Raw genomic sequence first — 18,133 nt, forward strand, 5'->3', positions numbered from 1 at the left:
ATATTACAGGCCAATCATGGTTCTTAAAGGGGCACATGAGTGGACGTCCATTGCCATTAGATCGTCTATCAAGTTACATGATATGAATGCAATCTCAATATAATCATAATGATCCTCAGGCAAAGAGTGTTGAGTGGCTTTTAAAAGTCCCTAGCGGATAACTGCTCGGCAGTAGCAAACTTTTTGTATACAGTGAATTGTTTTGTTTATTCAAGATGCTTCATCCTCTTGCGCTTTAACGGGTAAGTTTGCTACTTTATGTATATACAATGTGTTTAGCTGGAGTTTTGTTCTCCGTATTGGCTATTCTCCCAAGCACCTGGCCTCGGTTACGACTGGCAAGGCGCTACCCATTAGTAGAAAAATAATACCTGGGATGGTTATCGTTGGTACAGGGTCGTAGTCAAAACCATTCCATGTATGTTTCAGGTAAGGCCTTCCTTTTAGGCTGTAACTGAAATCTCCTAGCTCACACTGAGTATCCACGGTTTTCATTTGCCTTCAAAGTCTAGAATGTACTGGTGCCCTTTTCGTAAAAGCAGGGTGATACCCATCCTAACTATGAGTGACCTAAATCTATTTTAGAGCTGTCTGGTTTTTGCACTGTATTTTCAGTGGCCACATCTGCACAGATTGTATTGCAACTTCTCATTTGGGCTTCAGGATGTTGCATAGCAACTCTTATAGTCTGGTCTTTAACCATTGCATTTAAATCTGAAATTTGTCTTTATATCCGTCACTATAAGCAGTAAGTCACCAGGGTTAAATGTATGAGATGAACTAGAGTAAAAGCACTGACGTTTTCCATTGGCCATAGACTCTTTGTTGAACACAAGGTGGAGCAGAATGCAAGGCTTGATGAGGTGGACAAGCTTGTGCTCCCTATCACATAAGCTGAGAGATGCATGCCTCATATTGCAGTTGCTTTCTTTGAGCTTTTCTTTGAATTTCTAATGAATAACTTAGCTAATGGTTTGTCACAAGTGGCTGGGGTTACTACTGAAATAACTGCAGACTACAAAATCAAAATATTCTCTACCTTCTCAATTATATCATCTCTTTCATTTAAAATACAGTTCTCCAGCAAAAGTGACCATGTATTTGCCGTTTCTTGAGCACCGCCACTCGTTGGGGGGCATCCCCTGCCTTTTACCATAATTCCACTTTTGAGATTAGATGACTTTGAACTTTATACTTTGTTATTTGTTATTTAATTAGTCCTTAAGTTTGGTGCTGGTCATATCATCAAAATCATGTTATGTTATGTTGGATTGCATTTATAGAGCGCCTATCACCAGAAGGTCTCTAAGTGCTTCAACATAAATCAGTGGTCCAGAATCCCTACACACAGCTATCCACAACCGAGTAAGCTTATCTAAACACCTCTGTAAAGAGAAGGATTTTAAGTCTCCTCCTAAATGGTAGTAACCTGGTTTCCTTACGCATATCGTCAGGTAGTTTATTCCAAATCTGGGGGACAGTGACAGAGAATGCCCGGCCCCCTAGGGTCGTTCTGTTAAAACGTGGACAGACTAACAGACGAGACCGAGACTCTGAAAACCGGAGTGCGCGACCAGGCACATAGGGCCTAAGGCGGTCTTTGATGTATTTGGGTGCCTCTCCAAACTGGGACTTGTGCGCAATGCACAGCCCCTTGAATTCAACCCTTTGCTTGATGGGGAGCCAGTTCAACTGCTGCAGCAAGGGGGCAGCATGTGCTCTTCTTGGCAACTTAAAAATCAGCCTTGCCGCATCATTCATGACCACTTGTAGCTTCCCCAGAAGTATATCGGGAATCCCAATGTAGACTGCATTGCCATAATCTAAGCGTGACAAGATTAGCGCTGTTACAACAGTCTGCATAGTGAAGAGAGACAACAAGGTCGCTAGTTTCCGGAGCTGCCGCATTAGGCCAATACAACTCCCTACGACAGCAGATACCTGGCTCTTTAGTGTTAATCCAGTGTCCAGCTTTATGCCTAGGCTCCTTACTGCTGGCACCGGAGACTGGACCAGGGTGAAACCCCTGTGGTCACAGCCAGTACTTCTGTTTTATCTGGGTTTACCTTCAGGGAATTAGAGGTCATCCAGTTCATAGTGAACCGGAGGATATTTTGGGCGTTACCCTGAACGGCAGGAGCGTTGTCAATACGCACAATTAGCTGGGTGTCATCAGCATAATTAAACACATGACAGTTTGTTTTAGCTAGTGCGTCTATCAAGGGCTGCAAGTAAATATTAAAAAGTAGAGGAGACAGCGCAGAGCCCTGAGGTACCCCCCATTGTAGGCTGCCCTGCCTAGATGTACAATCTCCCACTTGGACTCTTTGGGACCGATCATCCAAGAAAGAGGTGATCCATTGGAGGACCATTCAAGAAACACCCAGCCGCCAGACACGGGCCAACAGCTGTACGTGGTTCACAGTGTCAAATGCGGCTGAGAGGTCCAATAGGATTAGGGCTGAGGGGGTCTTCTTGTGAGCTGCAAGCCGCAGGTCATCCAGCACTGAGAGCATCACCAACTCAGTCCTGTTGTGCGCCCTGAAGCCGGCTTGCCTGGTGTGGAGTAACATGTGTTGTTCTACAAAGGCCGAAAGTACTCGAAGAACATGCTGTTCAAGAACTTTAGACAGAAAGGGGAGTCTAGAAATGGGTCTAAAGTTTTTAAGGATCTTGGTGTCCGCCCCTGCCTTCTTCAGTATCGGGATCACCAAGGCTTCCTTAAACTTCTGTGGTACTTTTCCTGTCACTAAAGATAGATTTAGTAGAGACAATACCTCAGCCTCAATCACTGGGATGATGGTTTTGAACGCCTTCGGCGGGCAAGGGTCCTCAGGTGACCCTGATTTTACTTTAGCCATAAAGTGAGCTAAGTCATGTGGTTCGAGTGAGGGGATCGCCGAGAGAACAGTACCCTGAAAGACAGGTGGGTCCTCCACTACCAGAGAGCAGGGGGTAAGACATGTGTTGCCTATATCAGTAATAATGTCTTCAACCTTAGTTAAAAAGAAATCGTGGATCTGATCGCACTCAGCCTGACTGGTGACTATCTTTGGCTCTTTCAGACGACTCAGTTCCCAGAGTACCTTAAACGTCTCTTTCTGAGTGCCTGTCGCTTTGCTGATCCTGGCTTCATAATATATAGACTTAATTCTGATAATTGAGGCCTTATAAAGGGCCAATATTTCTTTGTATACGTCCTTCGACTCCGGATCGGAACATTTCCGCCACAGTCGCTCACACTGACGGAGAGCTTGTTTTTCCCCTCTCAGTTCTTGTGTGTACCATGCGGCACCCTTCGTGCTATTTATTATTCTTACCCTACAGGTGAGGGCACTCTCGTCAAAGACTGACCTCAGCTGATGTAGCAATTCCTCATACTTCAAGTCCGGGTCCCCAGACTGGGGCCCAGGGCTATTGTATGATTCAATACCTCCCTCAGCTTGGCGCCTTCAAACTTCTGCCAGTTCCGTTCCACCCTCCATCCTACCGATACGTGTTTGGGGAGGGCTGTCTATAGGGAATATAAGGCTGATCAAGGAATTATCCGACTAACTACATGGTCTGCAATCAGTACGTAAGATAGCTGATGATGTAGTCCAGATAAGGTCCAAAATATGGCCCTTTTCATGTGTGGGGAGTCCTACAATTTGGTGCAACCCCAGCATAGTGATGGCTTCATCGAACCTGCTGGACATGAAAATTCTTGCCTGTGTTGCCTAATAATAATCCCCCGTGACAGGTACATGCAATAACTGTTCAGTTTATTAAAAGAAAGTCAGAAAAAAAGTGATGAAGCACTCTCCAATCAGATAGCAGATCATAAAATCCAGTTTTCAAAACTTAGGGCAAAGACAGAGGACCCAGCTTAGCCTCCTTAGGGCTCGGACGGGTTAGTTTTGGCCTAGGCTCATCCTGCGCTTCCTTTTAGTGCTTGCTGGTGTGTGTGACAAGTGGCAGAGGCTCAGTCTGTCCGAAACTATCGCTGGTGTCCTTGGGAACTGCAGTTTGAAACCTGTGTGCAGGGATAGCTCTGGTAAAGCTGGCCGAGAAGTTTAGCAGGGGTCGCAATGCTGCTGTGGGCACAGCATGGTAGTCTTGTTGCAATCCTGTAGCGATCTCCGTATTTGGCCAGAGCTCTAACCACCCTGTGCTTCCACGAGCCTGTTAAATAAGGGCTTGCCTAACGTCTAGAGTGTGGAACACTCTTTTTGCATTCATTTTAGGGTCTAAACACATGCAACCGGAGGGTCTGATTAACGTAAAAGCTTGATAATACTTTGGGTGTGACTTCTGGGTTTGCTCTCACTGTCATCTTTGAGTATCTGGAATTGTGACAAGTAATAGTAGCACTCTTATCCTTCTCAGTGATGCAAGTGCAACCAAAAAGGTTGTTTTCAGTGTACAGAGGTTCAAAGAGTGGTCTTCACAATTGCTTTACAACTGTGTTCCACAATGGTGATGGGATAGACCTTGGTGGGTATGTCTTTACCCCTTCTAGAAATGTTTTAATAGGAGACATTTTGAATATTTAAATTTAATCTTGGCCATTTTTTAATGCTATTATTGCTGAAAAATGGACCTTCAAAAAAGTGTCAGCTAATTTGCAATCTTATAGATGCATTATGTAGTGTATGATGCTATCTATGCTACTTAGGTCATCTGTGTATTTTTGCTGTTGGTTCGAACTGAGAAATCGTAACCCTTTTGGGACTCAGGCATTCATTTTTACAACTGGTTTCAGGATCCTCGAAAATTAATTTGCAGAGAGCAGAGCACAGAGCACAGAGCAGAGCGAGCGAGGTGGCAGCGGTGGAGCAAAGGTGCGGGGGTGTGAGAATTGGGTCTCGAACATCGCAAAAAACAGTACTCGGCAGGCCCCGTAGATGCAAGCCACAAGCCGTGACCTCTAATCTAGCAATCGAGCACGCCGGTCTGCCAGAGCACCCAGCAAGCCCTGCAGCCGTGAACCAAGCCAAGCCCACAACAGCAAGCTGCAGTGAGTGAAAAGCAGGAGGACCGCAACATACTTTACCCCCCCATGATGAGGTCTTATCAGCTGTGGCCAGGAGCAATTGAGCAGCCGATCAGGAGCCAAACAGCACTGGGGAATCGCACTGCCAATGCCTATTCTATGCCTACAATGTGCCTATTCCTAGAAGCCTTCACCTGCTGGTCTGCCATCCCGCACCAAGAATCGAGACTCTAGGCGGTAAGCGGACAGCGGGGACAGAGGGAGACGTGTAACAGCTTTGACACTTTGTGTAGCGGACACACCTGGCCGTGGCAGCGGAGAGAGGAGTCCCACTGAAGCGGCTTGGCCAACGCTAGGTGCGACTTGTGGGCCTCTGCCTGCCAGTGTGTGCTGGGGGCCCTGCTGCGTTCAGGGGTGCCACAGGTATCTCAGGGAGCACGCTGCCCAGCCCCCCCTTTCCTTTCAGGTTATTGTGCCGGGGGCCTGTGTAGACTTTGGGGCTTCTGCTTCCCTCAAGCTTCACCGAGCAGGAGCACACCCGTCGTGAGCAACAGTTGTAGGATCAGTGTAACCGCATCGGGGCAGAAGACCTCCTGAGTCCTCCTGGCTCTCCCACTGAAGGGTAACGCGCACCGTAGTGGCCAGGGCACGGATGAGGAGTAGACAGCAGGGATCTGAGTTTCCTGTTCAGCGAGTGGGGAAGGAGTAATGACCAGTTCTTTGGCAGACTCTGGGGGCAGCCGTCTCTGACCCAACCCCCCCACCGTACAATCTCGTACCTTACTACTCCGCCCCTGCCCCGATCCACGGCGCACCGGCCCCGGCCCACTGGAGGATAACACCGACTTCAACACCTAATCCATCTACACTGTCATCAAGATTTGGCTACCCAGACACAAGGAAACGACATAGAAGAGCCCGATCTTTCTGCTATCTCCCTTTGCACATTGGGTACCTGACTCCTAACATTCATCTACAGGCCACCCGAATTGTAAGCATATCAGGGTGGCCAGAAAACAAGAAAAGGGAATAGAAAACCGGCACATAGCCCTAAAGCCCTCAGGCCTGGGGAGGCCCTGTATGATCACTGCCATGAGGTCAGGAAGGAACAGGGGCCAACCACTTGCCCCGCCGCAGAGATCCAAACGCAAAGGGAACACCAGGCCAACCAAAACCGACCCGGGGACTTCCTCTGAGGACCTAGTGAAGGCAATCCCCTCTGGCCCAGTCCTGCAGCCACCAGGGTCGCTTGGAGACAGGAGTTCTCCAGGGGGGAGGTCTACACCATACCTCTTTTAACCAAAAATTTATTCAAAATTTGATTTCCTCAAAGATGCAGCCTCCTCCATATTCTCCTCCAGCGTCGAAATCCAAGGCCTTCAGAACCCGCTTCTCCCTCTACAGCCAATCACCGAGCAGCTACTGCACAATTCAGCACTTCATCACCCGTGGACCAACCTGTGGCTGCCCCACAACCACCGGAAAAGACCTGGAAACCTACTAAACGCAGCGATACCGATCCACATATGAGAGCAGAGGAAGCGGAAGAGCGAGTTAATTCTCCCACTCCGTGCTGCCCAAGTTTCCCCCTCTTCATCTTCCAGGCAGCCGACCCATGGGCAAGTCCCTCCAGTTCATCTGACTACCCACCCAGCAAGAGCAGGGATGGGCAACACCCCAAGCTTCCATCCACTCGGGAATCCCAGCATATGGCTCAGATAAGTGCATAGAAATCCAAAAAGTACAAACATCAGAAACAGCAGCAGGATCTGACTGTATGGAGACAGGTCCAGTGCATGACATCTCAGGTGAACCACAACCGAATCGGTCACCTGCACTACACCCCCAAAACCTTTCTCCAGACTGGCCCCCACAGTTAGAAGTAAATAAAGCTGTAAAGGCCCTCTCGGAAGTCACGATGGGGGGGAAGGCAGCGACCCCAGAAGCCCGGGGTGGAGTGCATGATGCCCTCTCTTACCTAGGGTCCCAGGAGTGGGCCGAGCTAGTTGCCTCCTATACTTTGGACACTCCAGAAAAAAACGCCCCTGCACATGGGCAGTATTGACACTGAACAAGGCAAGGCCCACAAAGTAGCCAAGAGCACACCATCTTCTTGTCACAAACCCACAATCCACACCACTGACTCGTCAAGCCAAGCCTCAAGCCAAGTCTCCAACACCTGGGATACTCTACTAAACACTATGCAAAGGACTGTTGACGCTCTGCATTACCAGTCCGACAAAATGGACCTGCAATTGACACTACTCAACACCCTGACTCTCTTTGTAGGGGGGATAGATGAAAAACTGGGGCAATTAAACTTACTAATCAGCAGAGCCCAACAGGAGGCCAAATTGAGCTGTAGCTGCGGACCAGTCATTGACAAACTGTCTTCCCTTCCCTCAATTGTGTCCACACTTTTAGAGGGTTTACCAAAGGAACCAAATAACAAAAAAAACATTGCTAACCTAGAAAAAGCAACACCCAAGAAATTAACCATAAAGGATCTTGCAGTTTAAAACCCAACTGCCTCAAATCCAGCGTGCTGCCCAGGGGGCAGCCTGGTCTCTGGGATACATCAGCCACAAAAGAAACTAACTACAGCTCAAAACGCTAAGCAAGGACGCCAACTTCATAGGAAAGGCCGCAACAAAACAACAATCTCCAGCCACACAGCAGTATAGCCTCTGACACTAAAAAACAACCACAGGTGATAACTGCACCTGAAACAACAGCACATGAAACAACAAACCAGCCATCCAGAATGCGGATCAATCGGCAATACCTCCCTTCTGGGCTGACACAGTGGCTCTGGGCAGTCTAACTGGTACTCTAGTTACCATAAAAATTCAGTCATACAGAATCAGCAAGACAGCAACTATAGCCAACTCCTACCAGCGACAGAAGAAAGGGGGACTCGTGCAGGAACTCAATCAGGCGCGGGCACCAAAAGAAAACCTGACAGATTACGGGACCAATCCATCGGACAAGACAATTCCCAATTCATTTCCATCACAACCACAGAGCCTTCACCACAACAAAACCATCAGAGTAAATGTGCCCACAGAGCACAGTACTGCCCAGGCATCAAATCTAGTGACAAGGGTAGCGAAACGTAAAAAAGGCTGGTGACAATATAGCCCCAGAGAAGGTACACGGAATGTCGCACGGGACATTAACAATGACAGCTGGGTATTCGGGCCTTCCCTTATCGCAACACCAAAACAGAAGCACATAACCCGGCTCAGAAGGCTCCACGGGTATTCGGCGTCGAGAAAGCCCAAAGTCCAATAATTGCAACGGGCCAATCTGGCAGCACTCTTGTCCCTTTGGTCAAAACCACCCAGGGGAATACCCTTCCAGAGCCCCTCCAGCCTGGCAGCCAACAAATTCTAGCATTACTCTCTTCACCCCAGAGTACGACTCAAAAGGGATCTGCGACATCTTGAACAGAGGGAATATTCTACAACTGTTCACCACAATACCAACCTAAGAGACATCAATACAACAGATTTCCTTTCCATACAATTTATAATGGCAGACAGGGCCCTGGGTAGGGAATCCACTAAGGCCAGCTGGGGTTCAATCCAAATTACAAACAAAGTTCTGAACGAATGGGAAATCTTCAAATCATGGGGCATACAAACCTCGCCGCATTACAATATTGGATACCCGCTCCTACTACTTGCCACCAAGCGGCAGGGAACTAACAGCAACAGAGAAAAAACATCCTCAGTGCTCAGGGGAGCTCTAGGCCGGTCACCCCATTGGGAGCAGGCAGTGGGTACACAACAGGCCACAATCACCCACGCTGCCCGTAAACTCCCAGATTCTTAGAACTATTAACACAACCGGACCGTCACAATGACAAACCAGCTCACACAAAAACCAGGAAAACCACGACAAAACAACCCTAAGACTATGCTTGTGGAACATCAATGAGCTGAACAGCAAGGTAGCCAATACCTTGCATATTTAAAAACCTTTGATATTGTCCTCCTGCGGGAAACATGGTTAGTGGACCCATACCAACTACAGGAGTACATTTGCTTCCACACTCCAGCACTGAGGAAAACCAGATATGGTCACCTATCAGGGGGCCTAGCTACCTACATAGCCATAAGAAAATTTGATAGTGCAGAAGAAATTCGATCCTTACTACCATCAGTAAACTCAGTCAAGATCCACCTAAACCTCAACGGCTCTAAGGACAAGGTGCTATTGCCAACACATACATAAACCAGAAACGGAAAAAACAAAAGTCAAAAACCTTAACCGAATAGCTGCTCTCAATCATTAGTTCGCACAACACTTTAAACCTCATACTCTCCGGGGATCTAAACCAACAAATTTTAGGCATATCTATCAGGGGGCCTAGCTACCTACATAGCCATAAGAAAATTTGATAGTACAGAAGAAATTCTATCCTTACTACCATCAGTAAACTCAGTCAAGATCCACCTAAACCTCAACGGCTCTAAGGACAAGGTGCTATTGCAAACACATACATAAACCAGAAACGGAAAAAACAAAAGTCAAAAACCTTAACCGAATAGCTGCTCTCAATCATTAGTTTGCACAACACTTTAAACCTCATACTCTCCGGGGATCTAAACCAACAAATTTTAGGTACATCTTCAAACGACGACATACAGGTCCAGTCCTTCCATTGGAACATACCAGCCCCAAACCAAAAGCAATCATGGCAGACGTGCAGCACATCAACGTAAGGGCACTAAATGGAAGATTTACTGACGACTCTCTCCCGGCCGCTTCATTCTACTCAGAAACTGCAAACTCCACCACAGACTACACTCTAGTCCCCCTTTCATTTTTTCAACATGTATCAGGTTTCCGCTTAGGAGAAAAAGGGGATAGTGATCATCGGCCCCAGGAAGTTTCAATCCAAGCATCTCCGCACAAACTGATGCTTAATCCTGTCGGCAGGCATACATGCCACACAATAAACTTCAAAAGAATCAAGTCATCCCTAGAAAACTCCGGGGAGGTTCTAGTAGCTGCGAAAAACCTTGCTACACGATTACAATAACTCCACCGACATCCCCATTAGGACATGGGAAACTTTTACAGCATCGCTTGCAAGTTCCTTTTTAACCTTAGCCAGATACTGCCCTCCAAATGATCAAATGGTCGCCGGGAGTGCCACGAGCGCACAGCGGACAGATTTGAAATTACTTTAAAAATCTGTAAACAAACTTCTAAGATCATTGAGGCTTTGCCCCGGAGACAAGAACCTAAACCACCTACTCCGCCAAAGGAAAGCCAAAATCAAAACACTCAAGTGGGACATCAACAGGTTCAACAAAATTGCATTTTGGGCAAAACTCTACCATGACTCCCAAGCAAACAACAGAGCGTGCTTCTGTTCCACCATTAACAAAATTCTACAACCGGCACAGGGAGGCTTAACATCATATATCACAGAGAATTCAAGGTCAATCTTTCTAGAATCTCACTTCAATCATCAAACACCTGGATTACAAGCAATCCCGGATAACCAACTGATTCATTCCATTCAAACCGCAAGGAATTTAGAGGAAGAGGAAAAGGGAACTGAGGTATTAACCATTAAGAATCACATTTTAAAAGGGAGGAGAGAAGGGACTCCAGGACCAAACGGGATTCCACCAGCTCTCTTCAAACAAGATCAGGAATATTGATCAGAAATATTGGCCCCCCTCTTTTATACCGTCAGACAGGCCAGGCTCCTACCCGCATCGTGGAAGGGCTCAATAATTTCACCAATTTATAAGGCAGGCAACAAAACCTCACCAAACCATTATTGTCTGATTGCACTACTAGACATAGAGGCAAAATACTTCACTGGTACCTTACTGACAGAGCTCCAGGACTGGGTAAAAGAGAATTAAATAATCCTTCCCCCACCAAACAGGGTTTTGCAAAGACACCGGAACATCAACTAACATACTGACTATGTAATTGCTTATTGACAAGGCGAAATTATCCAAACAGGCGAATCACTTTTGTTTTATCGACTTCAAGCAAGACTGTGGAGGAAATTGGTGCTCTGGGGAATTCCTTCATCTCTTCTGAACCTCCTAATACACCGTCACACCAATACATGGATACAGGTAAAACTAGATAACGGCACCCATCTCTTGAAGAGTATACCAACTACGAAAGGACTTAAACAGGGATGTGTGCTTGCACCAACACTGTTCAACCTCTACACAGCAGATATGACATCAGTCCTTGGTACCTGCAACGCGCACACTCCAGTGGCAAAGCCCTCTCCAGCATCTCGTGGTGCTGGTAAGCCAGACTCAAGTTGGCTTTCAACGTTTACTCAACAAAATGCATGAGTATGCAGTTGAAAATCACCTAGAAGTGAACATCAATTAAACAAAAACCTTGACAATCAACGGCAAACGACTATCCCTCTCCTGGTACTTGGAATTAACCCCAATTGTGAACACCCCTGCCTATAAATATCTAGGGGCAATCATCGACGAGGGTGGTCAATTCACCAATCAACTTGAGGCTATCAGACTGAAGGGGATGGCAATATCGACAACACTAAGGCAGTTAAAAACAAAGCTTAAAGGGCCTATTTCCCCTCTGCTCCGGGTAGCGCAAGCTAAAATTCCCCCCTCTATTACATATGGCAGCGAGGCACTGAGGGGTAGGGACGCTAAACTGCTGGACACCATCATGTCCAGAGCTTATAGAGTTATGTTAAAACCTGCACAGTTTGAAGTGTCTAACCAAACAAAATTTTGCAAGGCACGGTTCCTATATTAGGTGTTGGCAAAAAATCAAGAACTCTCCCCGGAATACACTGAACCATCAGCTCTGGCAAGAACTTTGTAGCACATCCATCTCGCCGGCCAAAAAGTACTTGGAGGATTCACTCACTACTACCGGGTTAGTCGACCTATGGGAAACCCAAACTAACCCTTCGCTCTTTAAGCAAGTAGTAAAAAAGGTAATCAAGAATATCGCCTTGGTGGAAGACAAATCTGCCTTTGCCCATAGGAGCCACGCCTAGATGACACTGAGCGGCTACAAACTACTTTGGCCACAGGCATACTTCAAATTGGGGTACTCAAGGAAGACCAAAGAACAATTCTTAAAATACAGGCAAGGAATCCTGCCAGCTACTCCGCACCTTCCTCCCTGGCAGAGAGAGAAATGTGGAAACACATGCAGACTATGTGGAAACGGTACTAAGGATATGGAACACCTGATATGCTCCTGCACCAAATTAAAGGAGGAAAGGGTAGGACTACTCAAAGCGCATTTTAACGAACAAGGGATTCAAACTCAGAGACAGGCTGTGATTGCATGCTTTGACCCCAAGGACCAGCAGCTAAATGGGAAGCTAGTAAAATTCCTGTTACTAGTAGAATCTAAGCAAGGAAAAGCTGCACCCCATTCAAACGCAAAAAAACACATAAGGAAGTTTTAGCTTATGCAACGGGAATCTTTGAGCATAGACGTTTGAACCTCTTCAGAAGAAGCCGAACAAAGGCGCTTTTTACATTAGAGACTTAAGTGTTTAGAAATGCATTTCACTTGTCTTAATATATAGGAATTTTATGAAGTCTATTTTTGTAACGGTTTTAATTAATCAAAAACAATAAAATTGACTTACTTAATTTGCAATATAAACACCTGTGAGGACTAACCTGTATCTTGACCAAACCTCCTGTATTTCTCTCTGATCTTTAGAGTCTTTAGTTTAAAATGGACATAGGCCTCAATGGTCTTGGAGTTATGGCCCTTCGGGAGACCGATTGCATACCTTGTAACTATATGTGCATTCCAATTTTCAGCTGCATTTTGGGCAGAAGTTAAATAAGAGTTTTTTTCCATGACCCTACTTAAAAAGTATGGAGAAGGCCCAGAATGGAACAGAAATGCTGATAGGTACATTCTCCAACCCTTTTGATGTATAGTTTGTCATCACAAATGGTTGCTTCGAGTACATCTGTAAGTCTAATTCTCAAACAGGTTCGCTCCACAATCTTCTTCGCTTCTGATCCCAACAATGGAAAAACATAAGAATTTGAAAATGTAGGCGGCGGAAGGGGAATTGAGGGCTTTCGTTCCAGCTTATATTGGGGATAATGCAAAGCATGTGAATGTTGGTGAGGATCATGCTACATAACATGTATACTTCCAAACATCTATAGTGCAGATTACACAGAGTTCCATGAAATATGAATAAAAAAAACAAAAGAAATCCCAGATTGATGAATGAAGTGTTTGAGCTGTATCAAGAATTAAATAAAAAGTGAAAAGTTTCAGCTTTGTCTTCTGGAGCTCTTAGGCAATACATTTCAGATGGTATCTCAGTGTCATAATATAAATGTTCGACCCATCAAGCATTTACTAATGGTTCTCATTAGGAAGATGGAAAGCTGTCTGGCTATATGACCTAAGTGATTGGTCTAGCTGGGTCATGAAACCTAAATGTCTGCATATTTGGGCTTCTCATGGTTTACGGACACTCTATTTAGGTGCCTCACAATAGATAAACAATAGTTCACCAGTTGTTTGTGACTTCGACTTTACAGCTGTCTAAAGCATTCTCAATGTTTCAAGAAACCTGGACATGTAGCCAGAAGCTATTTCTATTTTCTGATGCGACCGACTAATTCTGATTAGCTAAGGGCTTCAGAGAACTCTTTTTGCTACGTATTCAATTTATGATTCTGCTCAGACATTGCAACTAATAATCTGAATGATTTTCTTTTTTAGTATTTCACATTCAGCAGACCTCTCCGCTATTGGAACTATGGAAGTTTGGAAGGGAATATGTTACATATTCAAATGTAGAATCTGTAAATGTAATGGATTGATGCTTTCAGAATAACAGTCTGGTAACAGTTACTCTTTTTATAATTGCATTTACTCTTGTATTAGTGCTCTTGTCAAAAGGCTAGGTACACATTTAGCAATTCCAGTCCTATAACTGTGAAGTGAACATTAATGGTGCAAAATTAATGAATTATAAGAAACCATTATTTTTCTATTTCATTTGTATTCTCCGAAAAGAGCTTTAGAAAGATGCAAGTCCTGTGGCTCATGTGTCATTTATAGTCTCCCTAAATAAGCTTTTGACTAAATGCAGACTAGCACAGGACTGGCTGGCATGGCTTTCAGGTTGCAAGGTCCAAAAGGAGAGATTTGAGACAGATATGAAAGACTGGTGCTGGAAGCGCTAGCAGCGCGCACATCAACATGAGTGCTAGAGGACCAGTAAAGTAACTGCAACTGTTCCTACAAACGAATTCATGTATCATAAAATGTTTGTCCACTGATGTGTAATTAGTGACAACCTAGTAAAATCTGATGGGTTATTAACCCCCAGGATACAATTCCTGTCTTTGCCAGTGCATAAGTGTAGGTACGTAAATGTATGAACAGAAGTTTAAATGTCAAGATAACACTCATTCATTAGCCAACAAATTATGGCCAAGTCAAGAAACTGTCATTTTCATATTACTTGGTACATGAAGAGTAAATTCATTATACTGCAATAATCTCGCCCAAACAAACATGACGCAAGAAGTTCCCTTAAAGGGCAATAGCCACAATATTCGTGAAAACTGTGCTTGTTTAGAAGTGTTCTGTGCAGCCACCACCCGTGAAAGAAATATTACATTCGTTTTCATTTCACAACTTGAAGTGACTGACGTAATAAAGAAGTGTTCAGTCATGTTTTACTTACAGTGCTGTCACAGCGCAACTACATTCACCTTTAAAAATGACTAGATCCCTCATGCATTCAGCAGGCAATATAGTTAATTAGAAAAAGCACCACAGACTATGCTGATAGTGTGATTAACACCGCAAGCGGAGTGTAGCTAGATGTGTGCAACAATACTGTTACTGATCTACTATAACTTTTTTTAAAAATATTTCTACATTGTGTTGGAAAAATAATCTTTACCGTACTTCTACACAGGATACTAAAAACTGCATACAAATGCAGTGCTGAAGGAAAATGACTCGCTGCACAGAAAGAGAAAAAAAACGATTTTGAGCTTCCATCAAGAAGCAAAGTAGGAAGGCAAATACTTAATTCAGATGACATTTACTTAAATCTGAAACCACGGGTACTTTAACACATACTTAAAAAATACATTAGAGAAAACTTACATCCAAAATATATACGTTTATCATCAACTGATCCACAGACATCCCAACCAAATGGAGTTTCGAGATGTCCAGAATGTGGACACCATAAAGTCCACTGCTGATACCACACCTTCAGTTTTAGGCTGTGCTCCCTCCATCTAAAACAGAGGTCTTCAAACTTTTGTAGGTTGAGACCCTCCAGCTGAATTGTTTTAGATGTCGGGCCCCCCCACCACCTGACAAATTTCTGGAATCTGGTACACTAAATAATCAACCGCCATCCGCATATGCCAGGCCATATCCGGCAAATAATGTTCAACACAATAAGAGTGTTTAGTAAACTGCAGGTTTGTGAGTGGGTGTGTTTAAACGGCAGAGGCTTATTACCCGGCTCAAAACACAGTTTTCCAAGATAAAATGTGCACAAATTGTTTTTACTAGGATGCTTCGTTTTACACATGACCTAGATGGATAATAACACCACCAACATTAATGTGACGAGTGTGCCTGTTTTTCGCCACAGAGACGGTCTGTGGATGGATCTTTGCTACTGCCATCCGCAGATTTGCTCCACATCCAGAAATTCTAAAAGTGTTTGCATCTAATATTCATAGATAGTGATGTGTGTTTTCACTGTTGTAACACCGCAGCAGCCCACTAATTTGACAGCGCATAATATCGGTGACATCCTCCAATTTCTCATATGTGAGGACCCGTTCTGATCTAAAATAAACTTTATGGTTGTTGCATCAAACAAACACATTTCTCTGCAAATTGTAATAGACTCTCTCACATCAATCACATTAAAAAGAAATGAAAAAAACAGTATTAACAAGAATCTGTTTAGGAATATTTCAGGCCATCAGGGCAAAAACAGAGCTGTCACTATCAAGGGGCCCCCTGAAAGGCTGGATTGCAGTACATGTAAATTGGTGGGGTGGGGGTGGGGGGGGGGGGGTGGCTAACCCTCCCATCCATGGCTGGCCATAGCACTGGTCGCACAAAGTGCAACAGTCTTTTTTGGTGCCCCTCCCCCATTTCCTCCTTCTCCATGAATTCCCTCACTACCACTCACCAACAATGCACCTAATCTCTCTATAGCACCTTTCTGACAAACATTGCATTTTTTAATAGCGCTACTCATAGTTTGCTCACACTCAGTTCTTTGATCTGCTTGGTACACATTCTTTGTAGCAGGCACATTAACCTTCTGTGCTGTGTGGGTGGCAGGAGTGCCCATGTGAGTGCACGGTGAGGGATCGACAGTGTGAGAGTACTTGCAAACGCAGCGCACCCCAGAAGCTAACACCCGGTGCGGTGGCATCGGTCGCACCGCCCTAAAGCCGGTCCTGGCTGCAGCAGCCCGGGCTGAGACACAATGGGGTGGGGGGCTAAAGCCCTTTTAGCCCTATGGGCGTTGCGTGCCTAATGGTGTCCTACTGCTCCAAGAGACAGCACAGGTCGAAGGGTGGGGGTCACTGAGACAGACGCGCAGACATCACACATGTAGGACATCACCTTTGAATGTGCAATGAATTGTGGGAATGGCATGTAAACCAATGTTTAGGGCACATTTTACAACAAGAGTCCATGGGTGTTGCTGCCCCTCTATCCTATACTGAAGGAAGATGTGCAGTAACTGAAAGAAAGACATAAACCAACTGTGTCACTTTTACTCTCCTCCCCTTTTCTCAGGTGCAGGCCTTCAATGCTGGTAATTACACCTGCATTGCTTCCAGCCAGGCGGGGGTAGCCGAGAGGACATTCATCCTTCTGGTCCAGAGTAGGTGCCTGTCGCACTTTATTGGATGACATACTTAAGTATGAAAGTCGTATGGGTAGAATGAATAGAAAAGGTTATAGAAACCTCGCCAGAAGCAGTGGAAAGGAAAGGGATCTCTGTGATTGTCTAATTATTCCTGTAGAGAAGTCAATTGATTTAACGTTCTGATAAATTTTGAAACCCCTGGGTTTCAGGTGGCACAGGTGTAGCACAGTGGATGCCTCCGCAGATGTTATCTCCCTATTTCCGTATTGTATTTCAGTGATGGTATCTTGTCACATTTTGGCACTTTAAAGCAAATCAAGATAATGCTAGAATACAAAAAATGCAAACTGAGATGGAACTAGGGAAATGCAGACATTCATAGCAGGCACACCGTGTATGGCGTGTCGAAGGTGGAAGCAGAGGACATGCATTGCAGTATAATCAGTGGAACTCCAGAGTGTGGTTTATGTAAAGTGCCCTGCTGGAATTTAAGTGGTTAAAATCTAAGGTCCAAGCTCTCTTGGCGCAGACTTCGACATTCTAAATTGGGCACAAACACTGTTCTCTGCAGATTCTGAAAGTTACTGCAGCCCTGGAATGAGGCTATATACAGGGGCATTGATACCACAGGAGATGTCTGTGTAATTTTAAGAGAAACGTTCACTCTGTTCTGGGAAGAGCTAAGAGCTAACCGTCCCAGGACAGGGTTAATTCCTAGAGCTGAAATGTTGGTTGCTTTCGGTTTTATAACAGAGGAGACTCTTTGAATTCTACTGCAGCTGAAGCATTTCAGCTCTAGGAATTAACACCGTCTTGGGAGATTAGCTTTTCAAAATAGAGACAAAAGCATGAGCCCCACCGATTCTGTCTTCTCTGACAAAATAAATTAAATGTTACTTGCCAGCAACAATAGCTTGACCATAGGGGGTATCCTAGAGAATAATATGTTTAGATCAAACTGCCAAGTTATTAATAAAAATGACTTCAAGGAAAGGTTCTGCACATTTCTGAGCACTGCTTACCTTACCAGTGCATCCAAGTTTCAAATCTACATCTAAATAACAAGGACTACAAGAGTCTCCCAGAGGAATAGTGGCTCAGCAGTACAGTTTCAGCTTCAAGACTGGTTCAGTGCGCACTGGATTTCCTCAAAAGTTAGGATGTCGATTGTATTTGCTAAACTGACTCCTACAGTACAGTCCGCTTGGTCAATGCCTTGCCTAGAACAACTAACAGCTGTTTCGTATGCCTATGACCCATCT

The 18,133-nt window shown here is 45.0% G+C and overlaps 1 protein-coding gene across 5 annotated transcripts in view; it reads right to left on the bottom strand.

Annotated features, from left to right (window-relative positions):
* The window catches only part of PDCD4 (programmed cell death 4), a 468,841-nt gene that overhangs the window by 105,927 nt on the left and 344,781 nt on the right, over positions 1-18,133 (bottom strand). The window contains exon 12 of one of the 5 annotated variants that reach the window (XM_085603426.1): positions 14,921-14,977. The exons of 3 other annotated variants lie outside the window; for them this stretch is intronic. In XM_085603426.1, coding sequence (XP_085459552.1) covers positions 14,935-14,977 — 43 coding nt within the window. In that variant the 3' untranslated portion in view covers positions 14,921-14,934. Of the gene's footprint in view, positions 1-14,915; positions 14,978-18,133 lie in introns of all 5 variants that reach the window. One more of the 5 variants, XM_085603427.1, reaches the window with a different exon arrangement.

Source organism: Triturus cristatus, chromosome 1_2 (genome assembly GCF_964204655.1).
Source record: "Triturus cristatus chromosome 1_2, aTriCri1.1, whole genome shotgun sequence".
Lineage (NCBI taxonomy): Eukaryota > Metazoa > Chordata > Amphibia > Caudata > Salamandridae > Triturus > Triturus cristatus.